This window comes from Erigeron canadensis, chromosome 4 (genome assembly GCF_010389155.1).
Source record: "Erigeron canadensis isolate Cc75 chromosome 4, C_canadensis_v1, whole genome shotgun sequence".
In the NCBI taxonomy this organism is placed as follows: domain Eukaryota; kingdom Viridiplantae; phylum Streptophyta; class Magnoliopsida; order Asterales; family Asteraceae; genus Erigeron; species Erigeron canadensis.
The window spans coordinates 221,207-245,450 of NC_057764.1; the positions used below are offsets into that span (position 1 = coordinate 221,207).

The 24,244-nt window shown below is 36.8% G+C and overlaps 3 protein-coding genes across 5 annotated transcripts; 2 read left to right on the forward strand and 1 right to left on the reverse strand.

The window, feature by feature from the left end:
• Positions 1 to 2,696: 2,696 nt before the first annotated feature.
• Positions 2,697 to 3,938, forward strand: LOC122595263. The gene is made up of 3 exons (XM_043767599.1): positions 2,697 to 3,077; positions 3,268 to 3,517; positions 3,646 to 3,938. The coding sequence occupies exons 1-3, from the start codon at positions 2,697 to 2,699 to the stop codon at positions 3,936 to 3,938; spliced, it is 924 nt and encodes a 307-aa protein (XP_043623534.1).
• A 198-nt stretch (positions 3,939 to 4,136) lies between these two features.
• On the forward strand, positions 4,137 to 4,658 carry LOC122595265 (activating signal cointegrator 1 complex subunit 2 homolog). The gene has a single exon (XM_043767604.1). The coding sequence runs from the start codon at positions 4,137 to 4,139 to the stop codon at positions 4,656 to 4,658; it is 522 nt and encodes a 173-aa protein (XP_043623539.1).
• Positions 4,659 to 16,297: 11,639 nt separating this feature from the next.
• LOC122595008 (protein MEI2-like 4) lies at positions 16,298 to 24,240 on the reverse strand. 3 transcript variants are annotated; one of them, XM_043767288.1, is made up of 15 exons: positions 23,893 to 24,240; positions 22,836 to 22,935; positions 22,479 to 22,524; positions 22,039 to 22,389; positions 21,378 to 21,742; positions 21,133 to 21,291; positions 19,960 to 20,076; positions 19,733 to 19,875; positions 19,242 to 19,327; positions 18,782 to 19,177; positions 17,760 to 18,393; positions 17,533 to 17,617; positions 17,319 to 17,387; positions 17,002 to 17,181; positions 16,298 to 16,916 (listed from the first exon to the last, which is right to left on the reverse strand). In XM_043767288.1, the coding sequence occupies exons 2-15, from the start codon at positions 22,902 to 22,904 to the stop codon at positions 16,767 to 16,769; spliced, it is 2,850 nt and encodes a 949-aa protein (XP_043623223.1). In that variant the 5' UTR covers positions 22,905 to 22,935; positions 23,893 to 24,240; the 3' UTR covers positions 16,298 to 16,766. The 3 variants fall into 3 exon arrangements, with proteins under 3 accessions (XP_043623223.1, XP_043623222.1, XP_043623221.1); XM_043767287.1 differs by having other exon boundaries at positions 19,242 to 19,336; positions 23,903 to 24,239; XM_043767286.1 differs by having other exon boundaries at positions 19,242 to 19,336; positions 23,893 to 24,239.
• Between the last annotated feature and the right edge of the window lie 4 nt (positions 24,241 to 24,244).

Genomic DNA, 24,244 nt, shown 5'->3' on the forward strand with positions numbered 1-24,244 from the left:
AATTATTAGCTAAAAGTAAATTTTTTTATTTTTTTTAAGTTAGTTTCAATTTGGACGTCTTGGGGGCAATTTTAACCAGTGATTAGTTGGACCTCCAACCCCTTCCTCATGAAAAATACCTTGAGATGAAAAACTAAAGACTCAAACCCAAGACCTTAGAAAAAATCTACCTCCGGCCACATAGTGGATTTAGAATGTATCCCTGGCCATCCCACCTAAATAGACTTGGTTAAAAATATATATATATATATCAATTCAAAAACTTATAACATTTTTACTTCGCGTTTACTGAGTATTAATCCACTATTAATACTTACTTTTAAAAAATGGGAAATGCTAAATACAGCCCTAAGGGCTGTATTTAATGTGCATAAAACAACTTGTACTTTTCATATTAAAAGCCTACCCCCTGATTTTTATGGTAAATGTACAAATAATTTATACACCTTAAACACAGCTCTAAATGTTGTATTTAGCAAACCCCTTAAAAAATTAATGGTAAAATTGTCATTCAATTAACATATATAGAAAAATTAATACTTATTAAACTGTTATTATGAGTAATATTTAATGACATTGGTCATTACGAGTATAATGTAATGTTTATTAAATTAATAAATATTTTAAAGTTATCAGTTTGATATTGATTTTATATAGATAAATTACTATCATTTTTTAGCAAGAACTATTTTTAATTCATTTACATAATAATAAGACTAAATTACTGAAATGGTACCTCACGTTTGGCACATATTACTGATTTCATATCTTTCCTTTTGAAATTACGCTGATCATACATCATGTATTCAATTATCCACTCGCACCATACTTTTCCCCAACGTCGTCATAATGCCGTTAAAACCTCCTCACGTGACTTGCACGTGAGGGGTAAAAATATAATTTCGCCACCTGCAGATGCTTTTAACTCTTTTTATACCCAAATTTCATTCTCATTTACAATTTTCATACCATAAAAAACCTAATTCTAAAAACACACGATTCAACCGATCGGGTAATTTAATGGCTTGGAAAATACGACCCAAAGATGTCGATGATTATGATCTTGGCATGCTGTACGGTAAGATTCATCCTTAAAAACCCTTATTATTTTGGCTATTTTTGAAGATACTCTGTTTTATTTTATTTATTAAGTTTCTAATAAATTTATTAACTTTATCAGTATTTTTAATTTAAGTAGTACCGTTTTAAAGTAATCAGTAATTTTTAATCAGTTTTTTGTTACTTATAACTTGCAGATGGGAACCCTAGCATGTTTACAATGAGAATGGCCATGGGGGTCAGTTTAAGCATGCCAATGATGGGAGATTATACTATCAGGGTAAGTCCACATATGTAGATTATGTTGATAGTGATTATGTATCATTCATCGAATTGAACACAATGTTACAAGAAATGGGGTATGATTTAAAAACTATTAAAGAAATTCAATTTCAAAGACCTCATTGTGAGTTGGGTTTAGGATTGATGACTATTTTATCTGATTTAGATATAAACTTTATGAGAAAGCTTTTAGATGGTGAATGTAATATGGTCACTTTATTTGTTACACATTATCCAGTAGTTAGAACAAAAACAAATGCTAGAAGATTTAGTTTAGAGCAGGCTGCTACTTTGAATGCAACATTGGTTAAGGATAATGTGGTTAATGAGACTGTATTAGATGATAATGAGCCAGAGGTTAATGTGGTAGAGGAGAATGTGATTAATGATACTGTCTGGGATTTCCATAATGAGGCAGAGGAGAATGTGATTAAGGATAATGAGACAGAGGAGAATGTGATTAAGGATAATGAGGCAGAGGAGAATGTGGTGAAGGATAATGCATAAGTTCAAGATGATGAGGATGTTTTAGTTGAAGTGGATAATGTGGTTAAAGATGTGGATGTAGATATGACTTATTATAGGTTAAATTTGGATGGACAAGTTGATTATGTTGGGGTGAACAACCAGTGTCAGGGCATAATGCTAGATGATCAAGAGGTGCCTGTGATAGACAATGAGGTTTTTCATAGTGATACTGATTCTGGTGGTGATGATATTGAAAGGATTAGAGAAAATAAGTTGAGAAGGTTTAGGAAGGAACAAGTAGCAGCTGGTGGTTCTGTTGAACATGCTCCATTCTATGCCACACAAACATTTGGTACTTCTGCAGAGATCAAAGAACTGATAAGAAAATATGCAGTAGAGAGTAGAAGATGCATTAAGATTACATACAATGATAAAAGGAGGGTCAAAGCTATTTGTAAAGGTATAATGCCAGTTTTTGGTGAAGAGGATGAGGTTGTTGGGCCTGTTGAGAAGGGTGAAACTAATATTGGTGATGTTCAGAAGGGTGAAATTAATATTGGGCCAGATGAGAATGTGGGACAACCTGTTGGGCCTAAGGATAAAGGGAAAAAAGTTATGGACACTGAAGATAGTGGGCCAGAAGGTAGTGGGCCCAAGTCAAATTTTGAGGTAAAAAAGGATAAGGAATCTGGAAGTGGGAGACAACACAATTATCAATGCCCTTGGTCAAACCAGATTAAAGATCAAATAGGCAGAAATCCTGAAATTCCTACATAGGCACTCCAAGAGGAATTAGAAGCAAAATTAGAGGTAACTGTTTCTTAGATGAAGGTTTTCAGAGCAAAAAAAAGAGCTGCAATAGATCTGCATTCCATAAACAGCATGGGATGCTTAGGGATTATTGTGAAGAATTGATGCTGCAAAATCCAGGTACAACTATTACTCTTGATGTTGAGCCAGTGAATAATGCAGATGAGCCAACAAGACAATTCAGAAGGATATATGTCTGTTTGGGAGCACTTAAACATGGGTTCAAAGCCTGTTTGAGGGATTTGGTAGGCTTAGATGGTGCATTTATGAAAGGCCCTTTCCCAGGACAAGTTCTAACAGCTGTGGGTGTTGATCCAAATAATGGGATATACCCTATAGCATATGCTATTGTTGAAACAGAGAATAGAGAATCTTGGACATGGTTTCTTAGATGTTTGGGACCAGATCTTGACTTGGATGAAAGATGTAATTTCACATTCATATCAGACAGACAAAAGGTATTTCCTTTACTCTTTCCTTTATATTAAACTGTATTATTTCTTTAAATCTAATAATTAAAGTATACTATGAAATTGCTTATTAAACTTCACTTTATATTAAACTGTATTATTTCTTTAAATCTAATAATTAAAGTATACTATTAAATTGTTTATTAAACTTCACTTTATATTAAGCTGTATTAAACAGGGTATAATTCAAGCAGTTAGCAATGTATTCCCATCTGCTGAACATAGATATTGCCTCAAACACATTCATGATAACATGAAACTGTATTGGAGAGGAAAGGCTTATAAATACATTCTATGGAGATGTGCAGTGGCAACCACAGTCCAGCAGTTTGAAAACCATATGCAAGAAATGAAAAACCTTAATGTGGATGCCTTTAACTGGTTGAGCAAAATTCCTCCCAAACACTGGGCAAGGTCACACTTTTCTGGTATGGTTTTATGGTTTCCTTTATATGTATTTACCTTTAAGTATTTAGGGAAAAATGTCAAACATTTATATACTTAAAATAGACAGGAAGGTGTAAGTCAGACATGTTGTTGAACAATCTTTGTGAAGTTTTAAACAAAGACTTAGTGAAGGCCAGAGACAAGCCTATTATTGCATGCATAGATTTCATTAGGGAGTATTTTATGAAGAGAATTGTGACTGTACAGAAGGTCATTGAGAAAAGTAAGGGTCCACTTACACCTGCTGCAACTGAATTAATGAAAGTGATAATGAAAGAGGCACATGCTTGCAAGACAATCTGGAATGGTGGTGACAAATACCAAGTTCATGGACCTTGGGGTGAACAAGTTATTGTGAATACCACCACAATGACTTGTACTTGTCGAAAATGGAAAAATTGAATGGACTTCCATGCAAGCATGTTGTGGCTGCTAACTATAATATGAGGAAAAATCAAATGAATCCTGGTATACCAGAATCATGGGCTCATAGGTGCTATTGGTTGGATACATGGAAGCATGCTTATAGCTTCAAAGTTAGTCCTGTAACAGGCAACACAACCTGGCCTAAGTCTAGATGCCCAACCACTCTAACACCTCATGTCCATCATAAGCAAGCAGGCAGACCAAGAAAAAAAGAGAAAGAGGGGTGTATATGAGATGGAAGATTTGGTTAAAGATGGGAAGATGACAAAGAAAATGCAGCTTGGTAAGTGCAGGATTTGTGGTAACAAGGGCCACAATTCAAGAACATGTGTTGGTCAAGGTAGCAACAGTCAACCACAAGTTCAAGGAAGCAGCAGTCAACCTAAAAGAAAACCTATGAGACAATCTAAACCAACTAGCAGCAGTCAACCTCAAACTCAAGCTAAAAGACAACCTAAACCTAAAAGCAGCAGTCAACCTCAACCTAAACCTAAAAGCAACAGTCAACCTCAAGCTCAACCTAGCAGTCAACCTCAAAGTCAAATGTGTAAACAAACTCAAAGTCAAAATCAAGTGGGTGGTAGCAGTCAAGGGAAAGTTTACAGATATGGTGTAAATGGTGGCAAGAAGGTTAGAGGCAAAAGTGAAAGAATTTTGAAGAATATGCTTGCCAAAAAAATCCCAGGTCCTGGATGATCCAAAGATCAAGCCATGGTGTTAGAATAAGCTTATGTTTTTATGTCTTTTGAACTGCAATTAGGTGTTTTAATTTCTTCTTTGAAACTAGTTCTATGTGCTATTATGTTGTTGTGTTGTTAAGACTATGCTATTGTATTGTTTGAATTGCATTGTGTTGTTGTGTTGTTAAGACTATGCATTTTGTTGTTTTAATTTCTCTGTTTCAATTTCTCTGCATTGTGCATTTGTATTGTTTGAACTGCATTGGGTGTTTTAATGTCTCTGTGGTTGTTGTGTTGTTAAGACTAATTTCTCTGCATTATGTAATTGTATTGTTTGAACTGTTTGTTTTTATTTCTTTTTTTTTGTGTTTAATTGTTGTTCTTTAATTACATGTACCAAAAGATAATAAACAAAGAACAGAGCATACTAACTTATTAATGAAATTACAAGCAAAAGATATTCATGAAATTACAAGCAAAAGAACAGAGCATACTAATTTCTCTGTGGTTGTTGTGTTGTTAAGACTAATATACTAAAACCCCATCATTCATTAATATTCATGAAATTACAAGCAAAAGATACAGATACTAACTTAAAAATACTTCAAAAACTACAACAACAACAACTGATTTTCACTTGCTTCAAAGATAGCTAAAACAAAATAAAATTGAAACTTGATTTTCACTTCAGTGGCATACTACAAGGATCACAACTACAAAAAAGATCCAACTAACTAGCAAATAAAGCTTCTATCTTGAAACTTGATTTTCACTTGCTTTTAACTTGGCATCCACCGCATTCTTCGAACACAATAAACCAGGGATGATAGCCACTGATCGAGGGCACATAGCAGGATCAACCCATCCTATGAATCTACAACTTGACCCCTGCTACCAATTAATTCGAAAATTAAATCAAATAATTGGAAAAACTTAGGGCAAAAATTGGTACCCGTTGTGGACAATAGTAGAATCGACGTCCAGGATTAATGTCAGTCCATGAAGTACGAACTATTGCCTTCCTTCCACACCAACAAATCACCATGTTGTGTTGGTCGATTTAGGGCCAAAAACCCTAATTTTTTGGTGGGAAAGTATGAAAAAGGGGGGAAGAGAATTTTGGGAGAAAATGTGGTGGTTTTGGAACGTAAATTAGTATTTAAAAGCATCTGCAGGTGGCGAAATTACATTTTTACCCCTCACGTGCAAGTCACGTGAGGGGGTTTTAACGGCATTATGACGACGTTGGGGAAAAGTATGGTGCGAGTGGATAATTGAATACATGGGGTATGATCAGCGTAATTTCAAAAGGAAAGGTATGAAATCAGTAATATGTGCCAAACGTGAGGTACCATTTCAGTAATTTACTCTAATAATAATAACAAATTATATAAAGATACGAATCTTACTATTTAATCACCTTCAACATAACAATTTTTAAATAACAATGTTATCGTATTTTGACGTCTTTATAATAACTATTAATATGTTATTACTATGAATACTTAATATGTTGATCTCGCGTATTACGCGTGAAAATAATCTAGTTATTAGATAATATTAATTATAAAATAAAGAATAAAGAGAGTGTAAATTTTTTCTAAATATTTAAAATTTCTTAATGTATTGAAAAATATTTTCACTCATAAAAACTTGTGTAAAAGCTTTATGATTAGTCAAGCTTTATAGAAAACATTATGCGTAAGGCATAAAAGATGGAAAAAAATGACAAAAAATATTATTATGATTGCAATATGGAGTGTATATATATATATATATATATGGAGAGCTAAAAACAACTTGGTGCATAGTAACACTTACATCTCTCCTGAATTCCTATTTGAAGAGATACGATCCTTGGCGTTTTTGTAGATTAGAACAAGAGCAAATAGATTGGAGGTTGATTGCAGTAGTTTGTGTAATGGACCTAGCTAGCTCGTTCTAAGTTGTATTACTTCTCTAGTCTTTTTATCTATGTCTTGTACTTGTAATTTAACTAGCTCCTTGCTAGCTTTGTTGATCAATAAAATTCATTTTTGTTGGTTAAAAAAAAGAAGAAAAGAAAACCAATCATTGCAGAAAGCTCAATTGGAGATGCTAATGATAATGGAAATGAGGACTATCAACTATTTTATTCAGCATTTAGAGTAAACGGCCGAAGTCGTCCTTGTGGTTTACCCTAATAATCAAGTTTCATCCTTAACTATTCAAAATGACATTGACAATCCTTTTGGGGATGACAAGGATCACATCCAGTCCTTTATGCAAACGGACATTTGCTCTAATCTGTTAACCCGCGCACGTGGATATGTAACACCCCAAAGATTTTTAAGGTAAAAGAAATTGACCCCTTTTATAGTTTTAACATTAAATTAATTTCCTAGTATTTTGTTTTTGGATATGGGCTTAATTTAGTTAGAACTTTAGCAGATAGCGGGTATTTTAATACCAAGAAATCACATGGGACGTAGCATCTCAAAAGAGTGTCAGCCCTCTTTTCTTTTGAGTCACCTCCCATTTCACTTCTTCTTCTTCTTCTTTTTCTTCATTTCATGCATCCTTCTTACTTCCACTAAATCAAAGAATAATATTCCAAGCCCAAGGTAGAAATCAAAATAATAATCATCATTAACAACGCTTATCAAGCAAGATTAAAAAGTTAGGGTTTGTGGATATGTGGTGGAGGTGGCCGAAATTTAAGAGAAAAAAAAGGAAGAAATTGTGAATTGAAAACCCTAAGTAATTGTCTTGTTTGTTGAGGTAAGGAATTTCCCCCAATTTAGCTTTATCTTTTTCTTTTGAAATTAGGGTTCATGAAGGAACCAAATTTGAGGTTTTGCTAGAAATTGGATTGTGGTTCATTTTCCCCAATTCCTTAGTTAACCTAGTTGTCATTGAGTTATATAATGTGTTTGATTATGAAATTGATAAGTTCTTATGATAAATTGAATTTATGAGAAAAGAAGAAGTTTTGCTAGCTATTGAAATGATGATGAAAATGGTAGATTGAGCTACCTAGTGTTATTGTAAGAATGGGAATAACTCAATGACAAATGGGTTTGGTTTTGGGTTTAGAAAGGCTAGTGATTGAGCATGACTAGGTTGAGCTAGTCAAATGTGAATGTAAGCTTATGCATTTTATGATATGATTATAGGTTGAAGCTTGCTTGTGCTTGTCTATTTAGCGTTATTATCTTTGTTTCGGAGGAGGTGAGTATATTTGCATACCTTTATGTATACGTTGGGTCAATTACCATGAGATGTGAATGTTCCAAGCATGGTAATTGATTTGGCGTTAAGCCCATGTGGGGCATAGTTTATGAGGCCTAAGAACCTCTAGGGCCTAAGAACCCCGATAGTTGATCGATTGAGGCCTAAGAACCTCCGGTGGCCTAATAACCCCGATAGATGATCATGATTATGTTGTTTAGCTTATATGGATCCATATATGTATTGTTAGTGTGCAAAGTGAGCATGTAAATGTGACACGACGGTGTCATAGGTTACATGTGAAAGTCTTTGCACGTGTCTTCCTTCGTATTCGTAAATGTATGCAAGTGTATTCACTAAGCCTTTGCTTATATTTTAGTTGCTTACCCTTTTATAGGTAGTTCCGGAAAAAGGAACTAGTGTGTTGATTTGAAGGATTGTTAGAGCTTGAAGTTGACTTTTACAAGACTTGAAGGTATTAGGTTATTCTTGGATGAATGGCAAATTTTGGTTTTAGAGACTTAGAAGTCCCTCTCCTTTTGGCTTTGATACATTTTGTCTTGATGGTCATGTTGTGTTAAAAATTGTGCAAATGGCTAAGTCCAAGTTTTTTTTGGGATGGTTGTAATAAAGTTTTGTGCGAAAATCATGTCAAAGTGGGTAACTGACCCTTTTGATAGTGTTCATGGGAATGAAGCAAGTCATGTTGTAAATGTGTTTGAATTGTGTCTAATATGTTGTTAGAAATTTCTGGAATATAGCTTTGAAGTTCATTGTGTCATGGTAAGGATTGCAAATTGGGTCAAGTGTCAAAAATGGAATTTGTTTGCTGATCAGGTAGTCCACTGCGGCGCAGTGGGGATGGTTTCACCCACTTAGGAATGGCAACGGGGCAGGTTCGGGGCGGGTAGTAGTAAACCCAAACCCGATAAGAAAACCACTACCCGAACCCGCCCCGATCCCCGTCGGGTATCTTATCAAGGATCCCCATCGGGGGTAAAATAAAGCCCAAAACTGACCCGATACCCGATCCCCGTTATTATACCTGAAACCCGACCCGATATTAAGCAAGTTTTATAGTATATCAAACAGATGTCGACTTGCTGTAGTAAACTAAAACTATAGCTAATACATGCAAAAGTAGAATTGAAAGTTATAACAGAAGTAATACAAGCCGAATGTTAACTGAATATGACTTTCAACAAAGGCTAACTTGGCTAACTTCATTTATGTCATGTGAATCGAAGGAAATAAGTCATGTAATGGACTCTGGCTCAAGTAAAACTAGAGTAATTTTATTTATTTAGTGGTATTTATTATGCTTTTATTGAATGTATATAAGTCTGTATATTTATATATATCTTATCGAGTTCAGGTCAGGTCGGGGTAAGCATGCCCTGGTCCCTGTCCCGAACCGAATAAAAACCCGATAATTGCCCCGAAACCCGACCCGAGACCCGATAAGCTTGCCCCGACCCGACCCAAATATTTCGGGTATCGGGATTCCCCGTCGGGTTTGGGTATTTTTGCCATCCCTATATAGAAAGATATAATTTTTTTGTAGGCTAGGTGAAATCTTAAAGGCTTCAATTTTGCATTTTTCAGTTTAGATATACTTGATCATTATTTTTCTAAAAAGTACACAAATAATATGTACACATCAAAACGTAGCCATACGCAAAAGTACAAATAATACATATAACATACTTTACAATTATATACAACATAAGTAGTGGTAAATGATCAAACTTTGTTGTAACATATCACGTCCCTATACTATAGCAAATACATTGAATATGCCCCACAATTTCTAGTCCCACCTAGGGATGGCAACGGGCCGGGTATGGTCCGGGTTTACACGATCCCGGACCCAAACCCGATTAAAAAACCCCGTCCCAAACCCAGACCCGACGGGTCCCCATTTACTTGGTAACTGTCGGGTAACGGGTTTCCCCATAGGTAATCGGGTATCCGTTATAAAAAAATCCTTTCATGTTTTTTTAATGCAAAACTTTGTTTCATAATTAACTAAATTAACATTATTAAACTTCAAGACTTTTCTCAGCAAGTATGAAATTTATCTGTAACTAGTTGATTATGTACAAGTATAACCATGTTGACTGAAACTATTAAACCCATTAGTGTGGCTTATCAAATAGTATTCATGTGTTAGTGTTAGGCAAGCTAGTATTTCATACCTTTTAAAATAATTAAAAATAAACATACTATTTTTATGATTATTATTATGTAGTTTAACATAAACGGGTCAGGTATACGGGTTTGGGGCGGGTAAGCGGGTTTTAATCTAAAACAATCCCCGGACCCGAACCCGCAAAAAAATCTAAAATCATCCCCATACCCAGCCCTAGACCCGCGTACCCGAACCCGAACCCAACCCAAAAATGTCGGGTTTCGGATTTCCCCGTCGGGTACGAGTTTATTTGCCATCCCTACACCCACTGCGGCGCAGTGGTTTTCCTCGTCTTTATTTTCAGTTCCTCCCACTGCGGCGCAGTGGGAGAGTGTCAAACCCACTGCGGCGCAGTGGAACTTTTTCCCATTTTGTTCCGAGGATTCCCACTGCGGTGCAGTGGGGAGTTCTCAACCCACTGCGGAGCAGTGGGTTATAAAAAAAAAATCTTGTATTTTCGGTTTATGGAGTCGGGTCCTTTCAAGTTGGTATCAGAGCCAAGGTTTAAGGGATTTAGGTATTCTCCGTGTAGAGATTGCCTAGACTTAAACCTTAGTTGAGACTCGACCTTAGGTGACCGAAATTTTATATGGGACCGAAAGATGCGTTTGATGATGCTAATTTATCCACTTGCTAGTATTTAAAGCACAATAAGAAGCCGGCCTAATTGTGATTGAAGTACTAACAATTTATAAACTAACGGCATCAAACCTTGTGACGGTTTAGTATAAAACTATAGGCTTGGTTTTAGGTCGAGCGTGTAGAGATAGGTTATGAAATTAAATTTGTTTATTCAATCTTATTATAGTATGGCTGATCAATGTAACGGCGAAGATGGGCACCATAGTCAAAATGAAGATGAAAAGCCCTTATTTGCCGAAGATAGTATGGATATCTCAGACCAAATTAGGAGGGCCTTAGAAAAGTACACTCCTATTTTACTCAAACGGTTGAATGCTACATTAGAAGGAGCAGTGAATGATCACATTGCTCAAATGATTAAGGAAGAAGTTGCGATCAATGTGCAACAGGAATTTAAAAAGAGGGATGCCAAAGATATAGGCAAAAAAATTTCAGATGAAAAAGAGGTTGAGGTGACGGGGGAAATGATATATAAAAAGAAGTTCACTTTCTGAGATTTTGAAGTGTGCCACCCACCGGAGTATCACGGCGATCGTGATCCTATTGTGTGTACACGGTGGATATCGGAAATCGAGGGGGCGTTCCGCACAAGTCAATGCCCCTCACACTTGAAGGTGATCTTTGCAGTTGGTATGCTAAGAAATAGTGGGAAGAGATGGTGGGATGGTTTGTTAGCGATTAAGAAGGGGGCGCTAGATGATGTTGAATGGCCCGAATTCAAAGAAATGTTTTTCAAAGAGTTTCGGTCGGAGGCCGAGGTAACCAAGTTGAGGAGTGAATTCCTCAATGATTGTCAAGGTAGTATGAGCGTAAATGAATTCCGGGCTCAATTCTTGGACAAGGCACAATTTTGTCCAGAATTTCCAGAAAATGATCAATTGCTCAAGGAGCAATTTTACTTGAAGTTGAAGAAGAGTTTGCGGGAGAAGATTAGTTTATGCCAAATGGAGTCTTTCTCCATGTTGGCGGATGTGGCTAGAGATCACGAAATTGAAATGGCAAGGGTGGATGATAGTGAATTAAAAAGGAAGCATGAAGACGTAAGTTCTCCAAACAAGAGGCCTAGACAAGAAGGGAATTACGGAAACCACTCTAATAAAAGAGTTCCATTTTGCCGCCAATGCAAGAAAAATCATTCGGGGTATGTAGGGCGGTGGAGAAAGGTTGTTATACTTGTGGGAAGCCGGGGCATACTAGCCGGGAATGTAGGTCCAAAACTCACAAGCCCGTTGTTTGTTTCAAATTCTTTGAAGAGGGTCATATGAGAAGTTCATGCCCTAAGTTGACCGAAGAAGAAAGACTGGAAGAAAGGAGGAAAGAGGCGGAGAGGAGAAATACTCAAGCTCATGGAAACCCGCGTGGAAGATCTTTTCAACTCACTGTGGAGCAAGCAAGAGACCCGGATGATGTTGTCACAGGTACATTCCTTGTATATAATGTCCCTATGCGAATTCTCTTTGATTCAGGGGCGAATAGATCATTTGTTGCAACCAGAGTAATTCATAATATTCCCGTGTCTAAATCATATTTAGAAAATACTTTGCAAGTTGAGGTTGGTAATGGTAGGATGGAATTAGTAAAGGATGTGTATAAAGGGTGTGAAATCAAAATCTCTTCAGAACTCTTCCAAGCTAATCTAATTCCTTTTCCAATGGGAAAGTTTGACATAATCTTGGGTATGGATTGGTTGAGCTCTTGTAACGCTAAAATCGCATGTGACGAGAAGGCGGTGTATTTGAAGACCTCTAAGGGCAAAGACTTGGTGGTTTATGGTGATAGGAAAGAACTTTCTATACCCGTGTGCACTTTTGCTCGTGCCAAACATTACATATCCCATGGATGTCACGCTTATCTTGCTCACATCGTTAATGTTGAGAAGAAACCCCTTTCTATCGAAGACATTCCCATTGTTAAAGATTTTGTCGATGTTTTTCTCGAAGACTTGTCGGGCATTCCTCCCAAACGACAAGTTGAATTCTCCATTGATCTCACTCCGGGGGCTAACCCCATTGCTAAAGCTCCTTACCGTTTGGCTCCAACAGAAATGCAAGAAATGATGAAACAACTCCAAGAAGTGCTTGATAAGGGTTTCATTCGACCTAGTAACTCTCCTTGGGGTGCACCGGTACTATTTGTCAAGAAGAAGGATGGAAGCATGCGTATGTGCATCGATTATCGAGAACTCAACAAGGTCACCGTAAAGAACAAATATCCTTTGCCTAGAATTGATGATTTATTTGATCAACTTCAATGAGCTTCGTATTTTTCAAAAATCGATCTTCGTTCAAGTTACCATCAACTCAAAGTACGTGATGAAGATATTCCTAAAACCGCCTTTCGGGCCCGTTATGGTCATTTTGAGTTTGTTGTTATGCCTTTTGGACTCACAAATGCTCCCGCGGCTTTCATGGATCTTATGAACCGTGTTTGTCATCCTATGCTCGATAAGTCCGTGATCGTTTTCATTGATGATATTCTCATTTACTCCAAAAGTTCCTCCGACCATGAAGCTCATTTAAGGGAAGTGTTGGAAACTCTACGTAAGGAGAAACTCTATGCCAAATTCTCCAAATGTAAATTTTGGCTAAGGGAGGTGCAATTTCTTGGCCATGTTGTTAATAGTGAAGGAATCATGGTGGATCCGGATAAGATTAGCGCGGTGATGAAGTGGGAGCAACCTGAGAATCCGTCGGAAATTAGAAGTTTTCTTGGTCTAGCGGGTTATTACCGTCGCTTCATCCAAGACTTCTCATGAATAGCTTCTCCATTGACCAAGTTGACTCGAAAGAACATCAGGTTTGAATGGAAAAGCGAGCAAGAAATGGCTTTCCAACAACTTCGAGAAATATTAAGTCAAGCATCAGTTCTTGTCTTACCCGATGGTCTTGAAGATATGGTAGTGTATTGTGATGCATCATCTAATGGCCTTGGTTGTGTTCTTATGCAACGGGGTAAAGTCATTGCCTATGCTTCGAGGCAATTGAAAGAGCATGAGAAACGGTACCCTACCCATGATTTGGAGTTAGCGGCGATGGTCTTTGCTTTGAAAATTTGGCGCCATTACCTCTATGGAGTCAAATTCACCATATACTCCGATCATAAAAGCGTCAAATATTTCTTTGAACAACGAGATCTCAATAATCGCCAAAGAAGATGGTTAGATCTTTTGAAAGATTATGATTTTGAGATCTTGTACCATCCCGGAAAGGCTAATGTTGTGGCAGACGCCTTGAGTCGGAAAAGTTCCCATCATGCTTTAGTTGTTTTTCCCCTATGGGTTTTGATCACCAATGAATTCCTTGAGCAAATAAAGGAAGCTCAAGAACGGGCTTTACAACGGGATCCTAAAAGAGAAAGAATTCAAGGTTAAATTCAATACTTTTCTAAGGATTCTCGTGGCCTTACCTTACATTTTGGGAGGATTTGGGTTCCATTTTCTTGTGAGTTGAAGCAAGTTCTACTTGATGAGGCTCACAAATCCAAGTACTCCATCCACCCCGGTGCTACAAAGATGTATCATGATTTGAAGGTGGAATATTGGTGGCCCGGTATGAAGCGAGATGTGGTGAAGTATGTTGAAAAATGCTTGACTTGTGCACAAGTGAAAGCGGAGCATCAAAAGTCTTATGGTATGTTGCAACCGTTGGAAATCCCCAAATGGAAGTAGGAGGAAATCACCATGGATTTCATCACTAAATTGCCTAAGACGCCTAGAAATCAATTCGATACGATTTGGGTAATAGTAGATAGCTTGACCAAGAGTGCCTTGTTTCTTCCTATCCGTGAGACATCATCATCCGAAGTGTTGGCAAAGATATACGTGAAAGAGGTTGTAGCTAGACATGGAGTTCCTATCTCCATTGTTTCGGATAGAGACACTTGTTTCACTTCTCACTTTTGGCGGAAATTCCACGATGATATGGGCACCAAGCTCAAGCTTAACACCGCCTATCACCCACAAACAGATGGTCAAAGTGAGAGAACCGTCCAAACACTTGAAGACATGCTTCGGGCATGTATAATCGATTTGGGAGGCACTTGGGATCTTCACTTGCCTTTTGGTAGAATTCTCATACAACAATAGTTACCATTCTAGTATTCAAACACTGCATGAGATGTTGTACGGAAGAAAGTGTCGATCTCCAATTTGTTGGGGAGAAGTAGGTCAAAGAGAAATAGGGGGCACGGAAGTAGTGTTGAAAACCATCGAAAAGATTGATGTGATCAAGGAAAGACTTAAGGCGGCTCAGGATCGGCAAAAGTCATATGCGGATAAAAGGAGAAGACCAATTGAATTTCAAGTAGGTGATCGTGTTTTGTTGAAAGTTTTACCTTGGAAAGGCGTTCTACGATTTAGGAAGCGTGGAAAATTGAGTCCTCGTTTTATTGGCCCGTTCAAAATTTTGGCTAAGGTTGGCAAGGTTGCTTACCGGTTGGAACTACCGGAAGAGTTATCGGGAATTCACCCTACTTTTCATGTGTCACATCTTAGAAAATGCCTTGCCGACGAGTCTTCCTATGTGCCATTGAGTGAGATTGAGGTCGATAATAAGTTGAGCTATATTGAAGAGCCGATTGCCATAGTCGAGGAAGAGCTTAGAAGAGTGCAAAATAAGACGGTGAGAACTTACAAGATACTGTGGAAGCATGGTAGGATGTCCGATTGTACAAGGGAATCTGAGAATGACGTCCTAGTTTACTATTCGTCTTTGCATATGGCTTGGATCACGAGGCCATGATCCGTTCCAAGTGGGGGAGAGTTTTAACACCCCAAAGTTTTTTAAGGTAAAAGAAATTAACCCCTTTTATAGTTTTAACATTAAATTAATTTCCTAGTATTTTATTTTTGGATATGGGGTTAATTTAGTTGGAACTTTAGCGGATAGCGGGTATTTTAATACCAAGAAATCACATGGGACGTGGCATCTCCAAAGAGTGTCAGCCCTCTTTTCTTTTGAGTCACCTCTCATTTCACTTCTTCTTCTTCTTCTTTTTTTTCATTTCATGCATCCTTCTTACTTCCACTAAATCAAAGAATAATTTTATGGAATGAAAGGATGAATGAGGTGACGTAAAGAAGTTGGTTGAAAGTAAAAGGATGAAAATGTGATGTGGTGAGTGTTGCCAACACTCTTGTTGTAATTAACAGGATCAAACACACTAAAGCAAACACCGAGTCCACTAAATCGATATCCTCTGAGCTTACACTTTGTACTCTTAAAATTTACAAGAGATGAGGGGGTATATACCAACCAAAATGGAGGGGCCGGGGTAAGTGGGTGTTGTTCACCGATATATTGCATCAATACTAAACACACAATACCCACATGATACACTATAAAAATGAAACTAAAAAAATAAATAAAAAAATACGAATAAATTAAATTAAAACTACAACAAGCACGAATGGCACCACATTGAAGCAACCACACCGGCTATCATATCGTACAAGTAATGAACCACCCGGAAATCCCAAAATGGTAGGACCATGGGTACAATGGTTCGGAGATTGTCAGATTCCCCATCCACACAACACATGTGATATTCAGACCCCAATATGATTACACCGTACGTGTCAGATCAGATGGGTAAAAATTGCATGTGGCTCTTGATTTTGTTTTGTTTTTTTCTTTTTTAATCTAGTATATTCTTATTTTAACAACAAACATTACAAATTGTTCAAAAACTTGGTCAAGCAAATGCGAGAAACAAAAAGAATTTGATACAGGCTTCTACAAAACATAAAAGTCAATAAAAAAAGGGGGGAAAAAATTAAGAAAATGACAAGCAGCGCTCTCCCTAACTGTATGGTCAAAAACAGGATACTTGATGTGTTGGAAGGAAAAACCAGTCAGCTAATTCATTAAAAACTAGAAGCCTCATATCCTCCCTTTGAGTTCGGTGAAGCATTCCTCAGGAGCACCAGTACAGAAAATTAATTGTCATTTGTTTTATGACCTGCTCATCCCTCGCCCACCCCTCAATGTACAGTAGAAAACTTGAGGCGGGCTTCAATTAATTACCGTTATCTAGAAAGTAAGGTTAGCACTTAGCACGAACAAAAAGGATCAAGATGGGCTCTCATTCGAAATCCTTAGTGGAACCTGAAGAGGAGTCCCCGCCATTCGAAGATGCCTCTCCATTCCCCACATCTTGTGAGCTTTCGTCATTGGTGTTGTTACGATTTTTATTCACTCTTGATCGAACAGTAGCACCCATTGGGAAAGGTACCTACACAGGAAAAAGGTGTGTTCAAACCTCGTTAATATTTGCCAAAACTGCAACAGTCAACGAATTTTAAGCAGCTATGGCATACCTGATCCCCTGCGTTTGGTCCATCTGTATGGAAAAGGATGGGACGGCAACGCTTATCTTCATTCATCAAACTTGAATTCTGAAAGTGGGCGATGAGTGCAGCTTTTCCCTGTATGCGAGCATATGCAAGGGATGCTACCTTTTCACTATTGAACTTCTCCCACTTCTTCCCATTAAATGCCTGAAATTACAGACTCATGCTTAAGACTGGTCATGTTTGGCCCCCATATCAATATATCATTCAGGCATTGGTCTTAGCCTATTGGTCATCTATAACATAGTTCACCTTGAAAGAAAAAATCATAATAAAACACAAACCTGATAAAATGGAACAATAAGGGAAGGCTCAGTCATATTGATGAATGCATAACCCACGTTGCATTTGTTCTGCAAAAGAAAAAATTATGACTTTTAATTCCAAGACTCATGGTTGCATATGCATACATGGTATAAAACTATAAAACCTATAATTATGTAAGAACTTATCTCTTATTCTGGCTCCATAAACATCAAATGCAGGAAAATTACTAACCTTGAAATCGATAGGTAAGTAGATAAAATCATAAGTTCCACGATGGCGTTCATCAATTGCAGCCAAAAGCATCTTAGAAGTGTACCTAAAATTTCCAACATTGAATAATTACATTTTGAGAAACGTGTATTGAAAAAAAAACTCGTCTTACTACCAAATTTCTACAAAAAAAGGCAAACTAGATATGAGACTTGAAATGGGTCACTAGATGTTAAGCTTATACTTACTTGTTAGGAATATTCTTGATCATTAGAGTGGTTCTTCTGTCTTCCCCACGCATTATACGGTCCAGATCGAGTTCAAACTGTTTCTTGTTGTCAGATTGATTGGAGGTCCCTTCATTTCTACGACTTCTAGCACGATCACCAGGAGAATCAAATGATGACATCATAGGAAGCAGTTGTCCCCTACTAGGAAACATTACATTATTTTGATGATGGGAAGCTAATCCAATATTTTTAGATGGAATTGGCAGGTCCATAGAGTTTCCACCCATACGCGGAAAGATATTATGAGAAACAAAGTCTAGTGGATGTGGTGAGTTACTCGGAACCCTCATATTCCCAAGAGAACCAGGATGAAAAACAGACGTGTCCGGGGATTCCCCAGCATAAGAGTGTCGTCTATCCCAGACAGAATGATTGACAGACGGTGCTGACCCCACATGATGGTTGTTGATGTGCAGAAAATTGTTCGCCATATGAGACGGCGCTCTAGGAAGACTATGAGCATTGCCAACTCCATTCATCAACGATGGTGAATTGGGCCACATCATGTTATGATGTTGCGGCTGATGAGAAGGATTCCACATGTAATGATGAGAGGCAGGGGAGCCACTTGCATTTCCGGAGGAGCCAAACACTGAGAATGGAAATTATATACTAACCAGTCAAAGGCATGATAATCACAATGTTCAGTATTTAGCGAATTGGTGTGAAAACACTTCCTGATGTCAAATTCCAAAAACCAGCGAGAGGTTATACACACTAATCTGGTGTCTTTTTCTTTTGCGATTAAACTAACTGAAGATAACCTTATTAGCAAACGATATTTAATTAACTAGAAAGAGATGCTCCTAAAGTTTGGTGCCAGAAAATGCTTGTTTTGATTCACATTGAAAGGAATGATTTTGTTTTGCGTCATTCCTTTCCATTCCAAGAACTAAATTTATTCCATATGACAAGTTACATTAAAAACTAAGACGACAAAAAAAATAAAGCGTGTATATAAAGGTTTTGACACCACATACCATTGTCATTAAGTTCAAGTGAGCGTCCAATTGAGCCACTGATTCTGTCGAACTGCCTAGTTCCCACCCTTTCAGGCATCCTGCCATTTAAACTTGCAGTCATGGTGCTAGGAGAATTACCTAAAATACTGTTGGTTAAGCCATCTTGATACTCCGGAAGTGAATGAGGGTGATAATTTGGTGTGTTCCTGTAATCATATTTCAGTTGGCTCTGTTGACCAGATGGCATGCCACCTGATTCCAATCCAATGATAGACGAAAAACTGTTGGATACGCTAGCTGGGATGCCACGGTGGAGTTCCACGTCTAATAGTTGAGTGGCAGGGGATATGGTCGCACCCACGAGAGTTCTGTGATCTATGGTACCAGGTGTAACCCGAACATTTGAGACTGGTCCTGTTAAAAATTTGTATCAGATATAGTCTTTTATAGTATGACAATTGAGTGGTGTGACTTGTACCAGAAATGTCTCTAGTGAAATCCGTAGGAGGACTACACATTTGCAGCAGAGCACTAGTTTCATCTACATCCAGCTCTGGAAAAACACTGTTAATGCTGCCAAAAAATGACATCATAAGAATCTAATATTTATAACCTCGATCAAACTTTAAACTTCATACTCAAATGTCAAAAAGTGTAATCTTAGTATGGGACAGGTAGGACTGAATTTTTCAGTCTTGAATTTAAAGAATTATTAGTGGCTAAAAACATGAGTACAATAGCATATTTATTACAGTAATAATCTACTTTCTTAGGAAGTTTTATGCATGTGAATACACTTTGGGCAACTTCCTGATTCCTAATTAGCTAAAGTGTCTACTTTACCCAATTTGACCCATAACGAGTAACATATAACCCGGACCGTTTAGAGGTAAATGGCTCAGAGATTTTTACCTATAAATAGAATAAACAAACGAAATATAAAGCTATACAATGCACAGATAGCCCTACCGTTTAGAACGATGACTCGGTTCAAGCTTCGTCTGTTCATTTCCCATGTCACTCTTATTTAATTCACGCAAAGCAGCTTCTGCAGCTCTTATATCATAAAACTCTACAGACTTGTGCCGACTTCCTTGTGAAGCTTCATGGATCTGCGTCACAGAACCAGTATTACCCAACTAAATAAACATGGATGTCATACCATGATCAATACAAAAATGACAAATCAGTCTTACCTCCTTGACCTCGCCATAGACACCAAAAATATGACGCAGTTCATCGTTAGTTACATTACGATCAAGGTTATATATTACAACAGTGCCTTGATTAACATCTTTGTCTGAAGAATTATCCTAGCAACAAAAAAAAAGCAACCAATATATATCAGGCCAATTAGCATTTATCAAAAACGGGGAAAATAGAAGTAGTTGTCCTCTTGCGGTTTAAACTTCAGTTTCTTAATTGGTAAAAAAAATCTAGCTCTTTCTACTTCACACATGTTGAAAATGTGACCAATGCAGAGTGAACTAACATAAAACACATGACAGATGGTTTCTTAAGATTTTCAGACGTAAACCATCATAACATGGAATAAAAAAATCTAGTGAAACAATCCAAGTTTGGTTCCTCTCCACAACAAAGATTCTATTTTTCACATTTTGTCCATGATTGACAAAATCCTATTTTATGGAGTTATTGTCAGCTTCAATAAAATTGGATGGGAATAATGAAGCCACAAGTAATGCATAATAGTGATATTCATTTAATAATTAATTTCAAGGCATTTAGTTGTTAAAACAGATAATGCATAATAGCAAAATTCATTTAATAATCAATCCACAAGCATTTTCACATGTTCTAAGAAGATATCATGGCTAAGCAAACATCCTGACGCTCCAAATTTAATATATAAACTTCAATATATCCAACAAGAAACACAGTCCATACGTTTTCTAAGATAAATTACAACGTTTCGGTTCTCAAAGCATTCAAGACTCTCGTTGAGACTCTGAATACGGCAAGAGGGGCTCACGCATGTAATGCTGGTAAAGTAGCTAAATTAACTAGTGCTTCAGAGAAACTAATCGAAATTTTTTTTTCTTTCCCTATTCACTAAAATGTTAACAGTAGATCAAAGGTAATAATGGCTGGTAAGATTAACAAGGGGGTGACCTTTTATTAATAAATATAGTTTACTGATATAAAATGGGACAAATATTGTTGGTCTAGCTGGCCTCCTATTCTGGCAATGCTACAGTATAGTTTTAAATGAATTATTCATTGAAAGTTGTCCAAACTCTAAAGTCTGTAACTATGATTGCAAACGAATAGATGAAGAGCTGAAACCAAGTAGGCTTTGAGTTACTAAGTCAAACACACAGGTATTGGAAAGAATGAAAAAAGCAAACCTTGGGAATCGAGTAATGTATGTCAAGCTTTCGATGCCTTAGTGGTTTGTTCTGGAGTGCTTGCATGGCACGTCGGGCTGCTCTTATATCATAGTATGATATCATCACAAAGCCACGATGTTTGCAGGCTGTGTAGAGAGTACGAATATCTCCATATTGCTGCAAGATTATTGTTCTCATTATGGTGCAAACCAATACTTAGTAAGAGATATTGGATAAATCCAAAAACAGAGAAACAAACATACCTCGAACAAGATTCGTAACTCGGAATCTTCAACGTTGCTATTAATATTTCTCACAAAAAGGGTTCTTGACGGGTGGGGGTGTTCCCCACCCGGCTGAGTTTGTCCACTGTCTTCTCCCAACTCCATCCCTCCAACACTGCTAAAAAAGTCCAATTCTTCAGCATCATCTCCACTACCTGGTTTTACCTTATAGTCAATCCCATCGGTCATGCCAGACAGCAAATCATCATCATCTGGAAGGAGATTCCCGATAGTTTGGGCCTCAATCTCTTCAAGGGATACAAATGGCTCCTCTTCTTCATAGTGGGAGGCAGCAGCATCACCAACAGAATGACCGTACATATTGTTATTTGATGATAATCTCACTACAGAATGAAACAAGTTGGAAAACATAAATTCATTCATGAACTGAAAAAAACAGCACGAGATATATTGATAATCATGTTTAAGTACACAGCGAACATATACTAAAGCAAATTATTTGAACTCCAAAACATATTCTTCCCATATTTCAAATATAAACGGAGTCAAACACACTACCACATAAAAACTAAATTGTAATTTTAGAATCCCTTTTTGTCATGATAACCAAGAAGGGTCTCTACATCTTAGGTATATAGCTTTGAAAAGAAAATGAGGAAAAAAGAGGAAGAGAAGTTACATTTTCTAGTGAAAAGGTCCGATAATGAGCTCGAAAAAAGGCCATTTTCATAGTGACGACCCATGACATTAAGTTTATTGACATCCAAATTTGGTCTATTTCCCTTATTATTAATAATATTATTGTTATTATTATTATCGAGAGGTCTGCGCAGAGAATGGGCAAGTGTTGTTGCCCCGGGTGCTGCAGCGTTATTGTCTAAGCTGATATGATGAAATATACGGTCATGGTTGTGGTTACGAATAGCAGGGACGCCAAAGTGGTTCAACATACGAGTATCAGGTGACATGTGTTTATCGATTCGGGGGAACGATGAGTCACCAACTGTGTATGCATTGCTGTCATTTAAACCTGAAAGCAAATAAGTTTAATTACGGTGATGATATTGATGACGATGGTCGTGTTTAAAGAAATGAATAAACTTTCAGTGGAATCGTCACCATGATTGATAGGCAGACCATCTGTCTTCCAAAACCCAACTTGTCTCTGCAAGAATATATAATATGATCAATAGTGAAGAAATTTTTATACTACTACATAATATGATGAAAATGATGATATGGGTTTTGCTGATGCGTGCAGTCAAGGCGCATGATAAACGTTGAATCAATGAAGTCATTATTTGTCAAAGTAATTCGAGAAAACATTTGATATTCATTAATTTAAAAGTAAGAAATATAGTAGTACTCCACCTCTAGTAATGAATAATATTAAGTGAAATTATTGTAAAAAAATAAAATGGGCGTAAAATTTAGCAAGCAAAACAAACACGAAAGGAAAGGGAAGCTTTGGTGTACCTCGTTAGGAGGAAGTTGAAGTTGGTCGGAAGACGGATGGGAGTCCCCAATGACTTCTTCAGATGGCATGACGATGCTTCTCTATTCCCCCGCCCTCCACCTAAATTAAATTAATTATCAACTGATTACTAACAAAGAAATTCAATCAGTGTTTCTCAACCACAATTAGAATTCAGCAACAACAAAAAAAATAAAAAATAAAGAGAGAGAGAATTATTAATTTGGTTATTTAATTATAATTTATTTTATTTATGAAAGAGAAGGGAAATGAAAAAAAAGACATAAAAGGAAAGAAGCATCTAATAATCTTCTAATCTATGTATCCAGAGGAGAGTTTGAAACAAAAACCGATCTATCTATCTAACAAGCAGAAATTAACAGAATTGTGTTTTAAGAGCTGAAAATTCAAACTAAAAAGGCTCCTCCGATCTAAGTAAGTAACTAACTAAATTTGATTTGAACTCTAACAGCTAAATTCAGTTACCAAATTGCATATATAAATACGAGAGCAAGTAATTCAGTTAAAGGATCATGAATGAAATTCAGTAACAAACACCTTTTTTTGTGTGTGTTATTAATTTCAACAAAGAGATTGAAAATTTGAGATAATTAAAGAGAGAGAGAGAGGGGGGGGAGAATATAAAGAAAGAATGGATTACGGAAAAGGGTGAGAGAGAGAGAGAGAGAGAGAGATGAGGAAGAAAGGATCTAGGTTTCTGTGCCGTGCAGCAACTACCTCCAAACCCCCTTCTTTCTTTTCTTTTCTTTTCTTTTCTTTGATGCTTTCTCTCTCTCTCTCTCTTCCTACTTCCTTTTTTCCTACATTACACGTTAACCACATGAAAAAAAAAGAAAAAAAAAACATTTAAAAAATTTATATTACAACAAGATAGATTTCACCTCAATCAATCTCAATTCTCATCAATTACTACTTCATCATCATCTTCAAATCATTTTATTTTAATTAATTAATTAATACTCGTATTAATATATTATATACATCACATCAAAAACAACAACAACAACAGCAGCAAAGTCCTAATCAATTTTAACTCACAAGAAACCACCTCCTTCTGCCTCTGTACTGCTTGCCCCAATTTTATTTATTCATTTATTAATAAATAAATAAATAAAACAAATGCCGAGATTTCTAAAACTCCTTTCTCAGCAGCCTTCCTGCCTAGAGAGAGAAAGAGAAAAGAATAATACGCCGAAACAAATTATTATTTTATCTGATACACAATAATATTTCTTTAATTTTATTTATTATTATTAATCTTGGAATTGAAAATAGGAGAAAGTTTGTTGAAATAAATTGGAACAAGTAATACTAAGACAAGTGCCCCTAAATTCACGAACATATATTATTATTGTTACATATTATTACTTTATATATTAATATTATTATT

Coding starts and splice junctions, on each gene's coding strand:
- LOC122595263 (XM_043767599.1), top strand. CDS start 2,697: ATGCTTAGGGATTATTGTGAAGAATTGATGCTGCAAAATCCAGGTACA. Junction 3,078..3,267: donor TCATATCAGACAGACAAAAG/GTATTTCCTTTA, acceptor TGTATTAAACAG/GGTATAATTCAAGCAGTTAG. Junction 3,518..3,645: donor GGCAAGGTCACACTTTTCTG/GTATGGTTTTAT, acceptor ATCTTTGTGAAG/TTTTAAACAAAGACTTAGTG.
- LOC122595265 (XM_043767604.1), top strand. CDS start 4,137: ATGTCCATCATAAGCAAGCAGGCAGACCAAGAAAAAAAGAGAAAGAGG.
- LOC122595008 (XM_043767287.1), bottom strand. CDS start 22,904: ATGCCATCTGAAGAAGTCATTGGGGACTCCCATCCGTCTTCCGACCAA. Junction 17,618..17,759: donor ATCAAGAATATTCCTAACAA/GTAAGTATAAGC, acceptor TGGAAATTTTAG/GTACACTTCTAAGATGCTTT. Junction 17,388..17,532: donor ACTTACCTATCGATTTCAAG/GTTAGTAATTTT, acceptor TTTCTTTTGCAG/AACAAATGCAACGTGGGTTA.